The sequence below is a fragment of the Ursus americanus genome, chromosome 2 (assembly GCF_024610735.1).
Source record: "Ursus americanus isolate L20-20 chromosome 2, mUrsAme1.1.p, whole genome shotgun sequence".
In the NCBI taxonomy this organism is placed as follows: Eukaryota; Metazoa; Chordata; class Mammalia; order Carnivora; family Ursidae; genus Ursus; species Ursus americanus.
In genome coordinates this window covers 95,597,615-95,617,829 of record NC_142128.1, presented here as the reverse complement: position 1 = coordinate 95,617,829, position 20,215 = coordinate 95,597,615, and the positions used below count along the sequence as shown (strand labels likewise).

The 20,215-nt window shown below is 44.0% G+C and overlaps 1 protein-coding gene across 3 annotated transcripts in view; it reads right to left on the bottom strand.

Annotated features, from left to right (window-relative positions):
- SCYL3 (SCY1 like pseudokinase 3) overlaps window positions 1-20,215 on the bottom strand; it is a 38,431-nt gene extending 18,216 nt beyond the window's left edge. For 2 of the 3 annotated variants that reach the window (XM_087859004.1, XM_045797715.2), the window contains exons 1-6: window positions 19,745-19,957; window positions 14,755-14,971; window positions 5,613-5,798; window positions 3,600-3,713; window positions 1,662-1,718; window positions 364-466 (exon numbers count right to left, since the gene is read on the bottom strand). In XM_087859004.1, coding sequence (XP_087715130.1) covers window positions 364-466; window positions 1,662-1,718; window positions 3,600-3,713; window positions 5,613-5,798; window positions 14,755-14,919 — 625 coding nt within the window. In that variant the 5' untranslated portion in view covers window positions 14,920-14,971; window positions 19,745-19,957. The other variant, XM_087858999.1, reaches the window with a different exon arrangement.

Sequence of the window (20,215 nt, the reverse complement as noted above, 5' to 3'; positions counted from 1 at the left end):
AAATGGTGAATCCTCCTCTTTCCTTCAGATTGTTCCCCGTCACTCAGTAACAGCGTTCATTTATGTGGCTGACTGATAAGGCACAGAGGCTTTAGACCAGAAGTACCAATACCACTAAGTATCACCAGCCCGGGATACTCCGAGCTGAATGCGGCTCCTACTTAAAATGCTTTTAACGCTGCAAAGTAACGGAGTCAGAGCTTCCTTCCTCACCGCTGTCAAGATCTGCCCCAGACAAGTTATTTGGTAGGCAACGGGCTCCTTAGGGTGACCAACGACTGCGGTCCTTTGAATCCACACAGAACAGGCTGTGAGTGACCTTCCTACTTATTCTGTGGATGTAGTAGTACAACTCCGACTCACCCTGTTCACTTAAGATTGGGAGCAAACTTTCCACCAATGTCCCAAACGCATAGGCGTCCCGGGCATGTCCGTGTGACTCGGGCAGGGTTGTGAATTCTGGAGACTGAAAGCAGGAAAGATCATGAAAACCACAGAATCTGCCTTAGACACCAGATCTAAGTTTTCTCAGAAGCACTCTCCCACGTTTGCATTTATGATACTCCAAGGTGACCTCACAGTAACGTTCGCTAGCTTACAGGCTTCTCCGCTATGCGTGAATGGAATTTATCGAAGATTTAAAAATATCAAACAAGGGCAAAAAGAAAACAAAAGGCCTACATAGCACATATGTCTGTGGCTTTCAAAAATGTTTTTGACCGCAACCCAGATTTTAAAAATTTCTATTATTATTATTATATTATTATTACTGTTAGTGGCAGTAATATACACACATATACGCAAATACACAGAATGGAAACAAAAGTTTCATAAAACAATACTTAGCGTTACTACCTATAGTACTTAATGATATTTTCTACTTGATTCTTTTTTCACAAAATGCTTGTCAGAACCTTTAACTTGATTTAAAACCCACGAATCAGTCTGAAAAACACTAGTACATAGACATAGTTCTGACTTGGATCAACAGGATTTATTTCAGGTCTTAGGTCTATACTCAAGTTTGTAGTTGGGTTTGTTATTTCCCGTAAATCACATTAAATTCGTCTTCGAGGATCACTGTTTACAGTAGTTATAAAAACAAATTTAGAGGGAGCAAATGCCTTCGTATTTACTGGTAAATACAATCCTTCTTCACCAGCAGCTGGTGGTGAAGGCAAGAAAAAAAAAAAACCAAACAGAATAGAAAGGTTCATCAACCTAGCAGGGAAATTTGTAGTGGAACCTTTGTCACACAAGATTACTAATGCCAATAATCACTTTTCCGTGTCTCGTGGAGTCCTACCTAATAACGGACAGGCTAATGAATGGCTTGGGGGAAGCACAGAAGGGCTGGGGTGTTGTTTCCCCAGCTCTTCGGGCTTCGAGCAAAATACAAAGACCATGAAATGGGTGTGAAGCACCAACCCTCTATCTTTACCAGCATCATAGTGTCCGTACCACCAAAAACGTAGGCGGACTGTCAAGAAAAAGGCTTCCTGCTGTGGTGATAAGATTAACCTGAGAAGCTGTCACCACCAAAGGCATTATGAGGCATCCACAACTTGGCCAAGAAAGAGGGGGCAGACACAATATTCTTTTAAGCTTCACACCCAGTTAAACAAAGAAGCCTTCGTTACAGCTGAAGCATATCATCTTACCATCTCTTCAGGAGGGACAGATGCTGGGTCTCTGACTGACTGAATACTCTTCAGAAACTAGACAGAAATAAATTAAGGAAAATAATTCATAGGTGGGTTTGGTGAACCGATCTCTTACACCAAGTTACAGAAGCAACCAGCAATGGAAACAGCAGCAATGAACCCTTCACACCAATGCCACAGGTTAAATACACACATATGAAATCTTGCTAATTAAAAAACGTGAATACAGTACCTGGCACAGCACGAGGCTCAGAAGAGAAAACGGGAGTGCCCCCCCTTCAGCTGGGTAGGGCGCCCTCTGCTGTTCACAGGCACCTCTGCATCTCACTTCCTTACACTAGTAGTTAGGAATACGTCTTCCTCATCCTGCCTAGTTATTAGCAAATAGAAGGCTTTTCTAGCATAGAACAAATCTATCATTAATCTTCTAGCTGAATCAAGTCAATCTTAAGGCTCGCTGCCACGTGAGATATAAAAGTTGAGGACCTTACAAGCTAAGGAGATGACAACCCTGGAACAGGGACATTCATTCACTGACTCAAAGATTATTAAAGAGCTTCTATGTCCTAAACACCACTTAAGGCACGAGAAATGCAAAAGGAATACGGTAAATTCCCTGCCCCCAGCCAGGTGTTCACAACCGAGAACGTAAGCTAAGAATTTCAGTGACGTGCTCAGTGCCACAGAAGCACGGGAGGAGGGACGAATTTTGTTGGGTAGGGAATACCCAGGGGAGGCCCTCACAGAGAGACTAGAACTGAGGCTTCAGCTTCATCTTCCGTTCTCCAGAGAGCCCAGGGGAAGCCAGGCATCCCAGCAACAGAATGGCACACAAGGGAAGAAGAGGGTGCAGGAGTACCGCCCCTGCGAGAACACGGGGGTGACCAGAGAGCAGCTCAGTAACTAGAAGTGATCCGTGAAACTGAGGGGAGGCTGGAGAAGAGCTTGTGGAGGGCCTTCTACGCCATGGCAAAGAATGTGGAACATCAGTCATGGGATGAATTATGTGCTGTTATACTAATTAGATGTAAGGTAAATTCTGAGAAGAAAGGGATTGACTGGGGCAGAAATAATCAGAGGAGCATCTCTGTGGTGGAAGTAGCATTTGAACTGGGCAAGAGCCCATGCAGGTGCACATTTAACATGGCCGACATGTGGCAGCCCCACGGGAGAACAGGGGAAACAAGACCGAGCCAGTAAGTCGGCGTGCCGCCACTTCAGCAGGGCTGCCATGATGGGACTGGTTTGGTTTTGTTCTGTTCTTCAGAAGGAGCAAGTCTAGTGGCATTGGGCAAAATGGCGAAAGCAAGAAGCAAAACAGAAGAGAAAGGTTCATTAACCTAGGAGGGAAATCTGTAGATCGTGGTCAGACAAAACCATTAAGAGGTAGAGAGGCAGCAACAGCAGCCCCCTGGGAGGAGTTAAGATGCATGGGTCCTAACTCTGGCTGTTAGGACACAGTGCGTGACTCTGGACAATGTGGACGGTTGTTGGTGAACACTTCCGGAGTACCTAATGCATGTCAGGCACCACTCTAGGTAGAGATGTAAAGATACATACAAGAGACTCTCACACCCTCGAGAAGTTCAAACACTGGTAAAGAAAACAGACAGACAGAGGTAATTTCAATATTAAACATAAGTGGTGTGATTAAGGACAGGGTACTAGAGGAGCAGAGGGGAGGAACATTTAATAAAAAATTTGACCGAGCCAGTGTACTTCTCAGTCTCGAGTTCCTCAGCTATCAAATAAGGGGACAATGAGAAATGAAGGCTGGGGCCCCCTGAAGAATAAACCCCTGCCGTTCTGTGAATGTGAGCACTGACGAAAACACCTAAGATCATCCTAACACCGGAGGAAAATCCCTAGGTAAGAACTACATACCAAAATGCTATCAAATTCTGAGTGACACAGAGGGCCCGCCCCCTGGCTTACCTCGGGTGTGGCCTGAGGAACTTTACAGACGGTTTCCATTCCTCCCAGCTTCCAGTGCCCATCTTCACTCACAAACACAGATGATAAGCAGACGTTGTTGTGTGTTAGGTGTCCCTGGAAAAAAAAAAAAAAAGGAGGAGGCTGCCACTAGACTTTTTGAAGTAGGAGTTTTAAAAAACTAAATACTGAACACCAAAAAGAGATAATGGCAAGTCTTCTCACTCGTGGCATGATAAATGGAATGACAGACTGAATAAGTCTGCTTCAGCATCATGAGGTTGGAGAACAGGGAAGTGCAGTGGAAGGGCTTTTTCTTTGCTGCACATTCCTGCTTCCACAGGTGTCAGGAGAACCGAGGGTTCCTGAAACATGAGGTTACAAGTCTTTATAGCCTACATCCTTTGCTCCCATAGGTTATTGTATTACTTTTTTCCTCTAAATTCTTTCTCCCCTACATTCTATCATGAACCCAGACCACTTCACCTTGAAATCTTATCAGCAGACATTAAAAAATCCTGCCTGAAGAGGAAAATGGAATAAGGACCACCAGAAATAACTCACAGACCAAAGAAGTGCCAAAATTTAAAACTATAAAAAATAATACAAATAAATGAGAAGGAAGAAGAAAATGAGAACAGGATTGAAGTGTATGTTTTTTTCCCAAACCAGAAATCATTTCAGTGGACAAGTGCATTTTAACTATTCTACACATTAGATCAAGTATGTACAAATTTTGATAGGAAACACTCCAAGATACATATATTCTAAAGGAAGGTTCAGAATAGTATGTATGGAATTTTTGCATCTGAGAAAAAACAAAGGAGAATAAACACAGGCACATTTGGTTTATACGCACACCAACCATCTCTGGATGGATGATCACCATGGTTGCCTCTGGAGAGAGGGGGGGCGCTGGACTCAGGGTGGGGGGCTTACTCTTCCCTATCTGCACTCTCCCACTACCTAAGCTTCCTACCATGTGCGTGTACTTTCTCCAGCTAAGTGCTTCCTCCATGTGAAGCACTAATAATTCTTATTTATATGAATCTTAGACATACTTTTAAGAGGCGATAAATCCAAAGTGATATCTGGAATCTGTCTGCCATTAATAGAAAAAGTTAAAAACAAATACACTGAGATGAGTCAAATCCAAGTGTTTCTAACTTGTGACTGGGAATTTTTAAACTTGGAGGCCTGCCAAAGGCCTTAGTACTTCAGAATGTAAATTCCATTAAGAAATAGCTCAATAATACTGTCAAGAAATCGACCAGAAGTAAACATAGGCACTACACCCTTATCCCCTTAAAAGCAAACCTGACCACAGTGTTAAGAGGCTGTCTCTTGGGGCGCCTGGGTGGCTCAGTCGGTTAAGCATCTGCCTTTGGTTCAGGCCATGATCCTGGGGTTCTGGGATGGAGCCCCACTTCAGGATCCCTGCTCAGCAGGGAGTCTGCTTCTCCCTCTCTCAAGTGCTCCTCCCCCAACTTGTGCTCTCTCTCTCTCTCCCTCATGTTTAGATTAAAAAAAAAAAAAAAAAAAAAGAGCCTGTCTCTCAGAAGCACCACGTACTCGAATGAGAAGGAGTGTGTAAAGCTCTGCCTTTTTCTAAGAAATGGTCGTTTCTTCCTTCAAAATCTAAAATGTAACAAAACTCCTGGAACCAAAGAGGAACCCTGGTCCACAGCAACATGAACGTTAAGGCTTCATCTCTGCCTTAAGAACAATAATACGAGCTGCGGGTACTTTTAGGTAAAGACTTCCCCCAAACCAGAGGAAGACGGTATAAACCGAAATAAAGTTCTATAAAAAACTGGGTCGGAGAAGCCCTTGCCCGCTCCACAAACCGCCTGTCTGGAGCCCTTCTTGCGTCTTCCAACATGCTTGTTGCCCTCAGGAAGATTCAAGTAAGAACAGGAACTTCTGCGTCTGCGCGTCCCGTAAACTTAAAAGCACGACCCGCCCCCGGCCGGTCACCGTCGGAGCGTGCGAGGCGGACGCGCCCGGGCTACTCACTCTGTCGTGAAGGAAGATGAGAGCCAGCAGGATGTCGTAGAGCCCGGCGCAGACCTCTGCGGAGGACAGCGTCTCTAGAGCCACTTCCAGAGGCTGCACGCGCTCGGTGACGAGGTGAATCCCATCTGCCTCCACGGTGCAAGACAAAAACCGCAGCAAGCACGGGTGGCGGAGTGTCTTCAGATGCTTCGAAGATACAAACGGGAGCGCTGGTAGAGTTAATGACTCAGAACCAGACTAACGGTCGTTTCAGACACATCGCCGTCAGGGTCAGCAAATACGTACTTGCAACCAAGGTCCCTCGCAGCTCCCTACCTTCCTCACCTACCCCCCTAAAGTTTCAAAGAAGGCACAGGAGTATCTAGGACCTGTCCTGATGTCATTCACTTTACCAACATTTAAATAATCCTACAGAGACTTCGGGGTCCCTTGGGCAGTGTGAGCCTGAGGAGCCCGGGCCTCCCAAGGATCACTGCAATACACTCCGAACAAAGTACCGAAAACAATGACCTCACAACTCGGCCAAGTAAACAAAAGCACGCAGATTACGCAGGGGAGTCAGAATTAGGAGAAGGGACACCCGCGGGAGTCCGTGTTCTGGTTTAGGGTTGGCCCTGCTCCCAGCTGAGTAGCTAAGCTGGCTCAAACTCTGACAGAGACCGGCCATCTTCCTGGCCGGAAGGAGGACAGAAAGGAGCCCTGACCAGGCTGAGTATGAGGATACCCCAGAGGGGAAAGAACTGGAGAAGGAGATGCTCTAGTTCTCTATTACAGTCACACGGGTCTCAGACTAACTCCTGAACCCAGCGTGGAAAAAACAAACAAAAAGCAAATGCTGAGAAACGAACTGAGGTTTGAACTACCACGCACAGGAAGGGCGGGAAGAGAGTAGTTAGAAAACTTGAAGCCTGAACCAAAGGGAAGTGACTGTCTGCTAAATCAAGAACATCAACAATCTCCAGAAGATTTTAACAGAACCAAGAGTTCATGCAACATGCCGTTCCGAATGTCCAGGATGCAATCCAAAATGTTTTTAGTCAACAAAGAACCATAAACAAGTGAAAAGACAATCGACAAATACCAACCCCAAGATGGACCAGATACTAGAATTATCAGAATTCAAAGCAATTTAACCATTATAACCATTCTTCCCTAGAGGTAGAGGAGAACAGGAAATAAATAGAAAGAAGTTCTCAGCAGAGAAACAAATGTTATTTAAAATAAGTGGAAGTTTTAGGAAGGAAAAATAAAATATTAGAAACTAATCCAATGAATGGACTCAACAGCAGAATGCAGATGGCAGAGGCAAGTGTCGGGGAACCTGGCTATGTTAACCAATAGAAGAAGTTCTTTTTTACTTTTTTAAAAATGATCATAGCATCAAGAAACTGTGTGACAATAACAAAAGGTCTAACATATATAACTGGAGTCTCAAAAAAGAGAAGAAAAGAATTGGGGCATAAAAAAATGCAATGACTGAGAACATTCCAAATTCAGCCAAATACTTAAGTTTACAGATTTAAGAAGTTCAATGAACACCAAACAGGATAAATCAAAGAAAAACACATCTATACACATTATCATCAAACTGGAGAAAATCAGATAAATAAAAAATCTCGTAGGCAGCTAGAAAAAAAAACCATATTATGTGGAGAGGAATGACAATTTGAATGATGCAGATTTCTCATCAGAAGACACAGAGGCCAGGGGCGCCTGGGCGGCACAGCGGTTGAGCTTTTCTGCCTTCGGCTCAGGGCGTGATCCCGGTGTTGTGGGATCGAGCCCACATCAGGCTCCTCCGCTATGAGCCTGCTTCTTCCTCTCCCACTCCCCCTGCCTGTGTTCCCTCTCTCGCTGGCTGTCTCTGTCTCTGTCGAATAAATAAATAAAAAATCTTTAAAAAAAAAAAAAAAAAGAAGAAGACGACACAGAGGCCAAAAGACAAAGGGAACACCTTGAAAGCACTGGCAGAAAAAAACAGTATCAACCCTGAATTATGTAGCAAAAATATCCTTCGGGAAACAAAAGTAAAATGCAGGCATTTTTGATCATGGAAAACAGAAGAGTTACTGCCAGAAGACCTGCTCTACAAAAAAAGATTAAGAAGTTCAAGCTGAAGAGGAAATGACAGCAAAGGGTAACACGGCTCCCCAGAAATGCAGGAAGAACAGCAGAAATGATAAAATATCAGGACTGATTTGAAGGCTACATTTTTACCTCTTATTTAAAATATGTATGACTGTTTAGAGCAGACGCCACAACACTGCTGGGTGAGGTTTTCAATGTGTGTGTACGGTGACTCCGGAACAACACAGGTTTACATGCTGTGTCCACGTCTATGCAGATTTTTTTTTCAATAAATACTGCACAGCACTGTAAATGGATTTTCCTTATGACCTTCCTAACAACATTTTCTTCACCCTACCTGACTGTAAAAATACAGTATATAATACATATCACACAAGATGTATTAACCAACTGTTTACATTATCTGCAAGTCTTCCAGTCAACAGCAGGTTATTAGTAGTTAAGTTTTGGGGAAGTCAACACTTACGCACAAATTTCTGATGGTGCGGGGAATCGGTACCCCTAACTCCAGTGTCAGGGGTTAACTGTGTATCTGTGTGTGTGTACAGTTGATATGTATGCAGCAAAAGGACAGTAGGGCTGGGGGCTGGAGACATCTATCTGATCCCAAGGTTTCTACATTTTATATGACTGGTACAGTACTAACCACAGACAGACGATTAAGAGCTAGTTCTAAAACTGAAATCATTAGTGCAACCATTAAAAAATATATAAAGAAACGTAGCTGAAAAATCAAGAAAAAATGAAATACTAAGAGCTATTTAAATAAACCAAAAAAGGAAAAGGGGAACAGAAGGACAAAATCCAAAAGGGGGCAAATAGAAGACAAATAACGAATAATAAAATTCAACATTAATAATTACATGAAATGTTAACGATCTAAACACTCCAATTAAGAGCAGATAAAAGAGGAAGACCCAACAATATGCTGACTATGAGACTTACTTTAAAAATACAGAGATAGGTAAGTGGATAGAAACTGAATGGACAGAAAAGGATATACAATTAAGACAGGAAGCATAAGAAGGCTAGAGTGGATGTATTCTTATCAGAGAAAATATACTTCAAGACAGAGAGTATTGCAAGAGATCAAATGGGACATTTCTTAAAGAATAAAAGGACAATTTATTAAAAAGACATCACAACTATGAAGGTGTAAGCTCCTAATAGCCGAGCCTCAAAATACACACGAAGCAAAAATGAAAGGGAGAAACAATTCCACGATTCCAGGATCATGGTCGGAGATTTTCAAACTCTTCTCTCAGCAATCAACAGAACTCGCAAAACTAAACAATCAAGAAAAATAAATGAAAGCACAGGAAACCTGATCACACTGACATTTAGAAAATACTAGACCCAGTGACTGCAGAACACATGCTCTTTACAAATCCAGGAGAGAGTCCCAGAAACTCCATGCTGGGCCATAAAATCATTTTAAATGGATGAGTACTTTAGACTATTTTTGTTGATCTCGTTTTCTTACTTTTTATCTATCAAGCACTTAATTTCCTTAAAAATATTTCACCATCTTTAAAATTGTTATCATTTTATTAATCTAGAAAAGTTAGCACTAAACATTTTTATTTGCGCACTTCACACCAGTACAAACATTAGTAGCTCATATTATGTATCTGATAATACACATTTCGTTTATATATATAAATAAAATACAAATACCATAAAATACTTTTTATAGAATGTACTGAAAGAAAAGATTAAAAGTAAATTTAAACAGACATTCTTGATTTTCTCCCCCAAACCGCAACGAATCACGTTGCGCAATCCCGAGTTATGGATTCTACCGTGGTTTTACCTAACAGACAAGTTCGAAGTAACATCAGGTTTCATTTTCACAAATAAGCATTTAGTATGGAACATTCCAAAATAACCGTCTTGGAAGAATATGAGATCTCGTAACAGCATGGGTACAAGTTTTCTATCAGTTGCTTCAAACTTGTCTATTAGGTAAAACCACACGAGCGTCTTCTGAGGAGATGGATTTGTCTAGTGTCTTTTCTTAAAATAATCTCAAACTTTGACAACTCTAGGAATAGCTCCAATAGGATTTTTTGTTTGTTCTTAAGTAGAAATCTGTTAATTCTTTAGCAACTATGAATTATTGATCTGTACATATGCCTTTAAAATAACCCATACATATGCATATAAATACAGCAAAGACCCAGAGGCGCCTTGAGTTGCGCTAGTGAGCTGGCTGAAGGACTATGGGTAAGTGGAGAGAACTTCTTGCAAGTGTCTTCTGAGCTATGGTTTCTGAATAAAATTATGCAGCCTCTTTCATATTTTTGCATTTTAAGAATCATTTCAAATAATTTGCAAAACAAAAATTAAATACTTTTTAACTTTTCACTTTCGTCTGTTGAAGAAAAAATATTCATTCAGCTTTTATTTCTTAAGGCTCTAAATATTTTCCTTAAGTTTTATGTGCCTTCTTTCATTCCTCTAATACTCAGGGCAGACTAGTAAATCAGGAGAAATACTACGTGGTTGAGTACTGGCATGGAAATATATAGTCAGTAAATTTCACCCCATCAATAAATGAAATAATAAATTTCATTCATTTTTAACCCTACATTCCCAGCAGCAATCTTGGTCCACAGTGACTTGTTTGGGTAATAAAGAAAGAAGGGAAGGAATAACTCATTGCATGATTCTGACCAAGGCACTTAGCAGCAACAACCTCATTTGTCTCTCCTCTTCAGCACGCACAGTATTTTGCCTAAATTGCGCACACAGATTCACAGGAAAGTAAGCAGTTAATCAAACAGAAACATTTCTTGATTCAAGCTTCTGTTGCTTCAAAGAACAGAGGGAGTGACGAGATACACCTGCTAAGTGTAAGTAGATTTTCTCACTGAACATCAACCAAAGAGATAAATGACTCTTGTTCTGGTGGGGAAAGGGGACTTTGTGGAAGGAGTGCCTTGGAAGTATCTGTCCCAGGGGTACCTGGGTGGCTCAGTCAGTTAAGCGTCTGCCTTCAGCTCAGGTCATGGTCCCGGGGTGCTGGGATCGAGTCCTGCATCGGACTCCCTGCTCAGCAGGGGATCTGCTTCTCCCTCTGCCCCTCACCCTGCTCTCGTGCTCTCTCTCACCCTCTCTCTCTCTCTCTCAAATAAATAAAATCTTAAAAAAGAAAAGAGAAGAGGAAAAGGAAAGAAAAGAAAAGAAAAGAAAAGAAAAGAAAAGAAAAGAAAAGAAAAGAGAAGAGAAGAGAAGTATCCGTCCCAAAGTTACGGAATCCCCGTTACACCCATGCACTGCTCCAGCGCTGGCCTTTGAAAGAGGATTCTGAGTAAGGACTTTTATTTATCATCAAAAATGAGTAGCACTGGATAGTCTGCCCATATTGATACTTATCCATGACCACACAGAGATGTTAAGGGTGAAAGTCAAGTCCCGAATATGAAGTCTTTCTACTTTTCAGGAATGCGTTATGACTCAGCTATAGCAGAGTAATTCAAGCCTTAGGGGCTTAGCTTTTCATTACCCATTCTGCCTGGGTTTGCTCTTTCACTTTGAGAACCACACAACATAGTCATTATTTAGCTCAAACTCACTTGCAAGGTTTTAGACAGGAAGCAAGCCATAATTTCACCCTGTTGAAGAAATATGACAAAATAACCAAGATGCCTCAAGAGCAAGAAGTTTCAGGGAGAAATATTCTTCCTTCTTCCCTTAAGATGCACACCTGAGACAATGATGGGAGTACACTGTCTCTAAATGCCAACACCTAGAGGTTAGATGAGAAACGAGGAACAAAGTGCAGGAAGGGAAAGGGAGAAAGGATCCTATGTCGGAAAGCTGGCATTTGAAATGCTGAGGGAATATCCCCAGGCAAGTGAGAATGTGGGTCTGGAGCTCAGACAAGAGGTTTCGGCAGATACTTCTCTTGGGGTAGGAAGGCCAGATGGTCGTAATCACCAGATGGGAAAGGAGAACGGGAAGTCTGAAAGCTGAAAACTGGCGGGGGGGGGGGGGGGGGGGCGGCTGGGAAGGGGCCTGCGCCCTCTGGACACGCCCAATACACCTGAGGGATGGGGGAGGGGGGTACTTTTGAAGCTCTGAGTGGATAATGCTCAGGAGCCTTATGAAAGAACCAGATTTTCAATATATGGGGAAGGAAATATTTTTTTAAAAAGCTGACAACATAGGGAAGTTGATTTACTGGAATAAGGGCCGTAAGTAGCACAGAAGAGGCCTAAGGGGGACAGGAACAAAAAGAACATGTCGACAGAAGGGAGAGCGGTAGAGCATTCCGCAAGCGATCAATCCAAGCAGTCGTCTCTTCTACTGCTCATCACCACACAAGGTGCATTCTCAAAAATGCTGCCCAACTTTCCAGAAAGCAGCCTGAATCCACCATGAGGAAGCGCATACCTCTCCCAAGGCCTGTGCATGGCATCCACATACGTATTCCTGGGGCCACTGTGGCTGCCCTGGTGGCACGAAGACAGTCAGGAATCCTTCTATGTGTGTCCTTACTGTGACGCCCTAACGAAGCACTCAGATGGCAGCAAGCCACAGGACCCAAATTCTGATTTAGGAGTTATCATTCCTTATTCACTATCCATTAGAAATGAGTCATAACCACCAGTGAGAAAATTATACTATTATAGCTAATGAATTCAAGATAAAATGAGAAGGTCTGATGGACTCGAAGAATTTCTAATACTGTTCTGTGGCCAAAGGTTATGCCTGCGTATTCCAGAGGTCACAGGGCACTGTGACTGTTGTTTTTTACTTCTTGATAACACTAGAGGAAGAGCACACTCACGACCTAACAATATTTGCAAGGAAAACACTGTATATCTTCTTGCAGTGGTCACTAAAACTATCAGAGGGAGGCCTGCGAGCTGCACTCCAGAGAAAGTGAGGCGAGCTGACTATATTGTTTCCGTGTTTCGGTATCCAGGAAAATCAAGATCCTAAAACCTGACGAAACGTGACACCTTGTTTCAAGTGCTGTGATCTAAATCCAAACTCCTTATCGTTTTGTTGCCATTTCAAATTCCTCAGATTCATGTGTCAGGTATTCAAAGTCACAGAACGGCCCGTAAAACGTAAGAGACAAGTAAAAACTACTGGAAAAGACTCAGCCACGATTTAGGAGAGTATGTACTAAGAGGGGAAGAATGTTCCCTCTCAAGCTGTGAAATTCCTCCAGCCCAGAAGTCCTCAAACATTGACAGTGGATCTTTTTTTCCTTTATAAACTTTATGATGTGGGGACCTGGATGGCTCAGTTGGTTAATCACCTGACTCTTGATCACAGCTCAGGTCTTGACCTCAGGGTTGTGAGATCAAGCCCCGTGCTGGGCTCCATACTGGGCGTGGAGCCTACTTAAAAAATAAACAAAAATTTTATGATCTGGGTTGTTCAGCTTTCTTGGTACATACACCATAAAGAGTAATATAATGTTAAAAAATCTTATGGTCTTATTAAAAAAAACGAAAAAAGATGGTAAATCTCTGTATTTCACTAGTAATAATCATCCTCATCACTGTATTTTTTACTTATAAAAATCCCATTAAATGAAAATAGCAAGAAGTATGTCAGATATGAATTGCATATAAGAATGAGACAGTGAAGCAAAGGATTTTATCTTTTACAAAATCACAATAAAAAGTATTAACAGTTCCTGGATGGGATGGAAAAGACAAAAACACGGTCCTACCAAAAAGCGAAATTACTTAGCAATGAAACAGCCAGCTATCTTTTTTTACCACAATTAATAGAAAATGCATCCCAAGGGGAACATTTTCCTTAGGCACCATCTTTTAACCGTTAACTTCATGCCTGATCAAAGACATAACATCAAATACTGAACTGATGTGACAAATAAAATGCCGAAATTGTATTACTAATATAGATATATATATTAAAACCCTTTATAATCATTAAAAAAGGTAAGAGCCATTTAGAAAGACCTATGAAATAGATATCCATGTCTCCTACTTCTTGCACGAAGGGACTCATGGTAATACAGATCCTAATTTTAACAAAACAAAGCTCTAAGTCCAGCTGAAAACAGTGTGCCTGCCATTAACACTGAACAGCCACAACTCTGTTTTTCCTCCAGAACCTTCCTGAAGATAATCTGAATGGCTCAATAGCCAAGGAAATACTAACTAATACCTTTGTTTTCTCTAATTCAAAATGACACTTAGGGCTGTTTTACCGAATTATATTCCAAGGTATAATCATGTTGTCTGATAAGAGGCCAGGGTCCCCTGACGGTGCCCTTCCAGGAGCAGCAGCCAGAAGGTGCAAGCCGAGAGGACCTCTTCCCTGAAGAGGAAACTGAAGCCTGTAAAAGTGAATGACCTGACTAAGGTTCCTCAGCAAGAACGAGAGCCCAAGCCCAACGTTCTTTCTGGGGCGTCCAGGGGCGTCCAGCCCAACACTCCGGCTCAACAATCTTTCTGGGGACCTCACAGTACCTCGGGAAAAGAAAAAAAAACAGTAGTCACAGTTCCTAAAATATTTTATTTCTAGGTCCATCATCAATACACTAATGGTGAGCACAGCATATCGTATAGAGAAGCTGAATCGCTATGTTGTACACCTGAAATTAATGTAACATTGTCAACTATACTCAAATTTAAAAACTAAAATACAAACATTAGGATGTTAAAAATTAAAATAAATAAAAATAAATTTTACAAATTAAAAAATAAACTTACCAAAATGTCGACACTTAGAGATTTTTGCTAAGCTAGACTACCTACCTTTACCTTATAGTAGCCACGTAAAATTACGTTCCAAACTTTCTCACTAAAAAAATATGATGCTAAAAGCTATCGCACCGAGTTTTATGAAGCTTTTTGGCCATACCTGTGGTACCGGACCGCATCACGCAAATTGGGAGATTATCGCACGAAGTAAGGAGAACCATGTTCTTAAAGGATATGAATAAAAACACTATTCCTTATGACCTTCTTCCTTTGACCTTTCGTAATTTCAATTTCATGTTTTTTAATAGAAAACGAGACGGCAGAAAGCACTAACTGTAAGTCGTCACCCGTCACTGTACCTTGGCAGCTTTGTTAACTTTGTCTTCGTTTTCTCGCTTATACACGAAGATGGAAGCGCGTCTGCCATCTTGCAGAACCGCGGGGTAAACGGCAAGTCCAGAGGGTAAGGTGAAAGGGGGCTCCTTCAGCGTGTAGCTCTTCAAAGCACTACTCTCTGATCCCATCCCTCATGCGGTGAGGCAGTGCTGCCGCGCTCCTCCACAGAGCCAAGCCGAGCTGAAAGGAAACAGAAAACGTCGGCCAACATGAGTCTGTCTGCGACAGGGACCGGAGATCCCAGGGACCCAGCCCCCGCCACCCAAACGCACTCGTTTCTCTGCTCCCCCTCAAGCGGCCATTTGACACTAAAAATGGCAAATGCTCTGCCAGTTACCAGCCATGCTTGTCAAGCAACCACCAACGGCTCTACAGAAAATGCACTTAACTAGTCACCGGCAGTTACTGCCCTTCCCCAACGCCCCATCCCCTCCCACGGAGACCATTCCAGAGCACGAGGGCGATCAAAACCAGGATAAGATCATCTAGGCTCCCTAACCCGGGCACACACCCTGCCTCACAGGAAAGGGCTGCAACATCTGATTACTCATCGGTGAGAAAACTTCCGTATAATAGTATACAAAACAACAGCTTAAAATTATGAAAAGAACATTACAACCTAGAGAGTATTTCTAACAACGAAGAAAAACATGTTACCAAGTGGAGAGCTCACACGGGGCAAGCAAAGCAGTGCAACACCAGCAGAACAAGGGGAAAGGGAAGAGACAACTCACTGAACGCAAAGGGCGGTGACCATGACAAAGAGTGCACCCTCACTGTTCCTCACGCTCGCGCTAAGTACACACGGGAAAGAAAGTGCAAAACTGTATCATCCCAAATGCTACAGAACCCACACATACATGAAATTCCAGAAAATGCAAACTACCCTATAATGACAGAACATAAATGAGTGGTTGCCTGGGGCGGGGGCCACGGTAGAGGGGCTGGGGGAGAAGAGAGGACTGCAGAGGGGTGTAAGGAAACTTTGGGGGGAATACAATCATTATCTTGATTGTGGTGACAGGTGATTACAAATACCAAAACTTATAAAACTGTGCGCTTTAAAATATGTTTGGTTTATTACGGGTCAATTATACCTCAATAACATTGTTTCAAAGAGAAATATACATTATATATCTACGTCTCCATCTAAGCATGTATCTACATATATATACAACTACATACACAGAAAGACTTGAAAACACATGCTCAAGTATTAAGAGAGGTTTGCGGCAGGTGTCAGATCACGGTAATTCACAGGCAGGCAGACACATGTCCGCACCTACCCAATCTGTTACAATAAAAAATATCTTTCTCTAGAACAGGGATACAAATTCCCACGGTTACGGCAGGACTGAGGAGCAGTCCCGCGGCGTCCCTAGAGTAGCACAGGGCCTACCGTGGGTGGCAGTCACCTGCCCAGGAGGCTTGCGCTCTGAAAGGAGCAGCCCTCCCCAAGTTCCAACCAGCACTGCAGCTCCCGAGCTGCCAGATCATGCCGTTTACCGTAAGGATCCAAGAGCCTGAAGATTTATGTGGAAATTTCCATACTTTTCAATGTTAGTTCAAATTATTTAAACCTGGAGAGGCCAAACTACATGTTTGAAAAACTGTGTGTCGGTCTGCAGCTCTGGCTTTACCATAGTGTAAAAAAATAAAACATAAAGAGGGTTCTTAACTAACTCTGGCAATGTAGCAAGAAGTTGCTAGTTCTAAATAACACGGCCAAACATTCTACATAGATCTTTAAAAATTCCAGTTAAAAAATCCCATCCTTTAAATAAATATATACCCAACAATCATACACAGACCCACTACTGAGATTTTCCCCCCACTTTCGTCAAGTTCCACACAACACCGTGTTACCAGAGTATGAAATGCTGCTCAAGACACATACCTAACACACAGAATTCCAAGTGCCCACAGACCCACACACATCACCCTACAAGGAGCACAACACGTGCAAGGGCTAAAGCTATCTAAAGCTGAAATTATTCAAAATCCAAGAATATTTCTGAGGATAAGAACTAAATCGTCTTTGTAACAAACCCACTGAGCTGCTACCTACTTTGCAATGTAGCTTAAGAACAGTAGGGGGGAAAAAGCAGTATTAAAAATGCCAAGTATCTCAACTGTATGTCCTAGTCACTACTAGGACTACAAACAAATAAAATGAGTGTTCATGTAGGCTCACGGGGAAAAGCAACTATTGTTTAGTCCCCTGTTCTGGAATGGTGTGGTGCCCGCGCTACCTCTGACAATCCCCCTGCCAAACTCTGAGGGTCATGTTCAGTACTTGGGTTTTGCTCCTATCCTCTAGGGCAAAGTTAATCGGTCAGGCGCCTGCCTTCCCTGGGCCAAAGGCCTGTCAATTCACATGTGAGCCTGGATGCAAGATAATGGCTTGCATCTTGAGTTCTAAGGACACCCTATGCTGATGGATATTTTGTTATCTGGCGATAACGTAACCCTGGCCCACTGCTTTGATCATGGCCTGGATGAAGAGCTAAAATGGACAGACCCTTGCCTGCCTCAGGAATCTGAATGAACAAGAGATATTTCTATTAGCTACGGGTAAAAGGACGCCATGTAGAGTCAAGGCTACGGGGAGCCAAAGCCATGAAGAAGCAGAAACTTGGCCAGCACAGAGGAAGGCAGCTGGCAGCAGAAGGAAAAGCAAAGGCTGGGAGCAGCTTAGTCAGATTTATAGGGGCGCATTACATTATAGCCTCCATGTTGAGGCTTTGGGAAGCCCAAATCGGGAAGCTGCAAATCCATTTCCTCCCTGCCTCGCTGACATCCCTACAATCAGAGGTAGCCAGAGGTCCATCTGAGGTAGCTTGAATGGGTCAATGTTCTTTGAAACCAATTGCCATTTCGTCAGCAGAAAACTCTATAACTCCTTGGTTTGAAAAACCAGTCAGACTAGAGCAATTAGAGAAGGGATACTTTGAAAAGTGTGTATCTGAGGCTAGTCTAACTTCCTTCTCTCTTTGCCACAAAACAGCTCTCCAACATCAACACATAAGGAACTTCAAGAAAACGAAAATCCTCTTCGCGGAATATCATGGTGTTTGTTTAGCTTTGTTATTCGTCCCCAAAGGAGATAAGATGGTCACCAGGATTGAGGAGCGGGGCTCTGGCTAAATGAATGGAGTCTGCAGAGGCACAGCAATGGACATTTACTTAGTCATTTTTTTGAAGATTTTATTTTTTTGACAGAGAGAGAGCGCACACAAGCAGGGGGACTGGCAGAGGGAGAGGGAGAAGCAGCCCCCCCTGCAGGGCTCATCCCAGGGTCCTGGGATCATGACCTGAGCGGAAGGCAGACACTTAACCGACTGAACCACCCAGGCGCCGAACTTAGTCATTTCTAAATAGCAAAATACATCCTTGTGGAAACACTAGGCTTTTCAACACCTAGAGTTATGAAAGCTTTATGAGGTTCAAACTGGTAATTTTTCTTAGCAGTGTATATTTTGGGCCTAAGACACTAAGAAATACAACTTAAAAAAAAAGAAATGACTCCCTTTCTTGAGAGAAAGGATGCCACTTTGCTGCTTTGAAAGCACGATTAACCTTGACCTTGACAGAAGTCTACCTATACCAGGAGTGCAATGCTCTCCAAGTAGCAGGGATTACAGCCTACGTGCAGTGCAAACTTTATTAGGTGGCAATAAAAAGATGTGCTGTTGACTGCTTTGAAATAAAAAAGTCACAAGAAAAAAAAGTCACAAAAAGAAAAGGATTGTCTAATACTGTGACCCCAGCATAGTTATTTCGCAGAATTTACCATCCCCACTTCCCGTAATAAAATGTTGGGGAGGCAGTTTCTGACTTGAATAGGCATCAAGGTCTTCTCTTTAAAAACTGGTTCACCTATTTTCCTCCAACCTTTTGCTTCCTTGGGCAGCACATCACATTTCTGGGCCACCTGTGGATTATGCAAGCGCTAGTCTAGGTCACGGGGCAACTCATACACTCAACTAAGAAATCCATGGCATCTGGGGAACTCTCTCTTCTTCCTCAAAATTTAATCGAGATGATCTTGGTTCTAGCTCTCTCTGCTCAGATGTTCCAAAGATAATGGCTTGCATCGTGAGTTCTAAGGACACCCTATGCTGATTGATATTTTGTTATCTGGCGATAACGTAACGCTGGCCCATTGCTTTGATCTGCATTGAACTCAGTCCAGCACTGCTAGCTGACCAGCAATACATAACGAAGCCTTTATGGACCAAAAGAAGTAAGTATGATTTCAGCTAGGATTTGAGATGTTACGTGGATATGCACGCAGGTCGTTAAAAACTACAGTAAACGGTGATTCCGGAATTCAGGACCCTACTCCGTATTCACATGGTTTCCTAAACACATTCTTCCAAGAAATGTTTCGTCTTTATTCTAATTAAAAAGCACTGTGCAAGCACAGAGCCAGCTGGGCCTCCGGGGGCCCGGCACTCGTCTTGGAGCAAGAACGCAGGCGGCTTCCCGGGGCGGGCGCAACCCCCGGTTCCCACTGCTCGGGCAGCGCCGCCCGGCTCCGTCTCGCCGCGCACACTCGTCCGACCCGCGGCGGGGAGTGCGGCACTGGGGCCAACGGGGTCCCACCGCCACCGCTGGGGGTGGCCAGGGGGCGGGGGCGGCGCTCCCGCTCGCTGGCCCCTCACCTTCCACACCTGCCCGCGCGGCCCGGCTCCGCGGCTTCCTTCGCTAGCTCCGGCCGCCAGCTACGCGCCGGGCGGGGGTGGCCCGCGAAGCCCAGATCCCAAGGGCGCCCCGGAACAAGCAGGGGGAGGCTGAGGGGCGGAGGACACAGCTCAACCGGCAGCCGCGCCGCGCCGAGCGCGGACCCGCGAGTGGGGCGCGCGCCCACCGCCTCCGCTCCCGGCCCGGCCCCTCCCCCGCGGCCCGGTCCCGCACTGACGGAGAACGCGGCGCAGGGCTCCCTGTTACCTGCGGGAGGGCGGCGGTGGAGGCGGCCGAGGGTCTTGGTTCCGGTCCCCTCTTCGCCCCCTGTTGACACCGACCACCCTCGCCTACCCTGTGAGGCTGTGGCCACTACACCCACAATCTTCAGGGGGTATGCTCCCTCCGACACCATAGAGATGGGTCCGGAAACCGGACAGAACGCCTGCCTTCAGCCCTCCGACGCCACCACTGAGGTGAACGAACCCGGAATCGAGATAGAGCGGCCGCATAGGTGACTCCTAGGCCGATGCCATCTTGAGTGCGGGCGCCGGTGCTGGTCTCGGCTTCACTCCCCGCTCCCAGTGGCCTGGTTGGTCTGTGAAGCTGTTTCCTCTCTTGGCGTTTAAGTTGAACTCGCAAGTTTGTCTTGATTTTAATCTTTAGGCCTTTAGCCGCGCAGTTTTAATGTGATATCCGCCCGAACCTCAAATGGCCGCCGTCGCCTCTGACAAATGG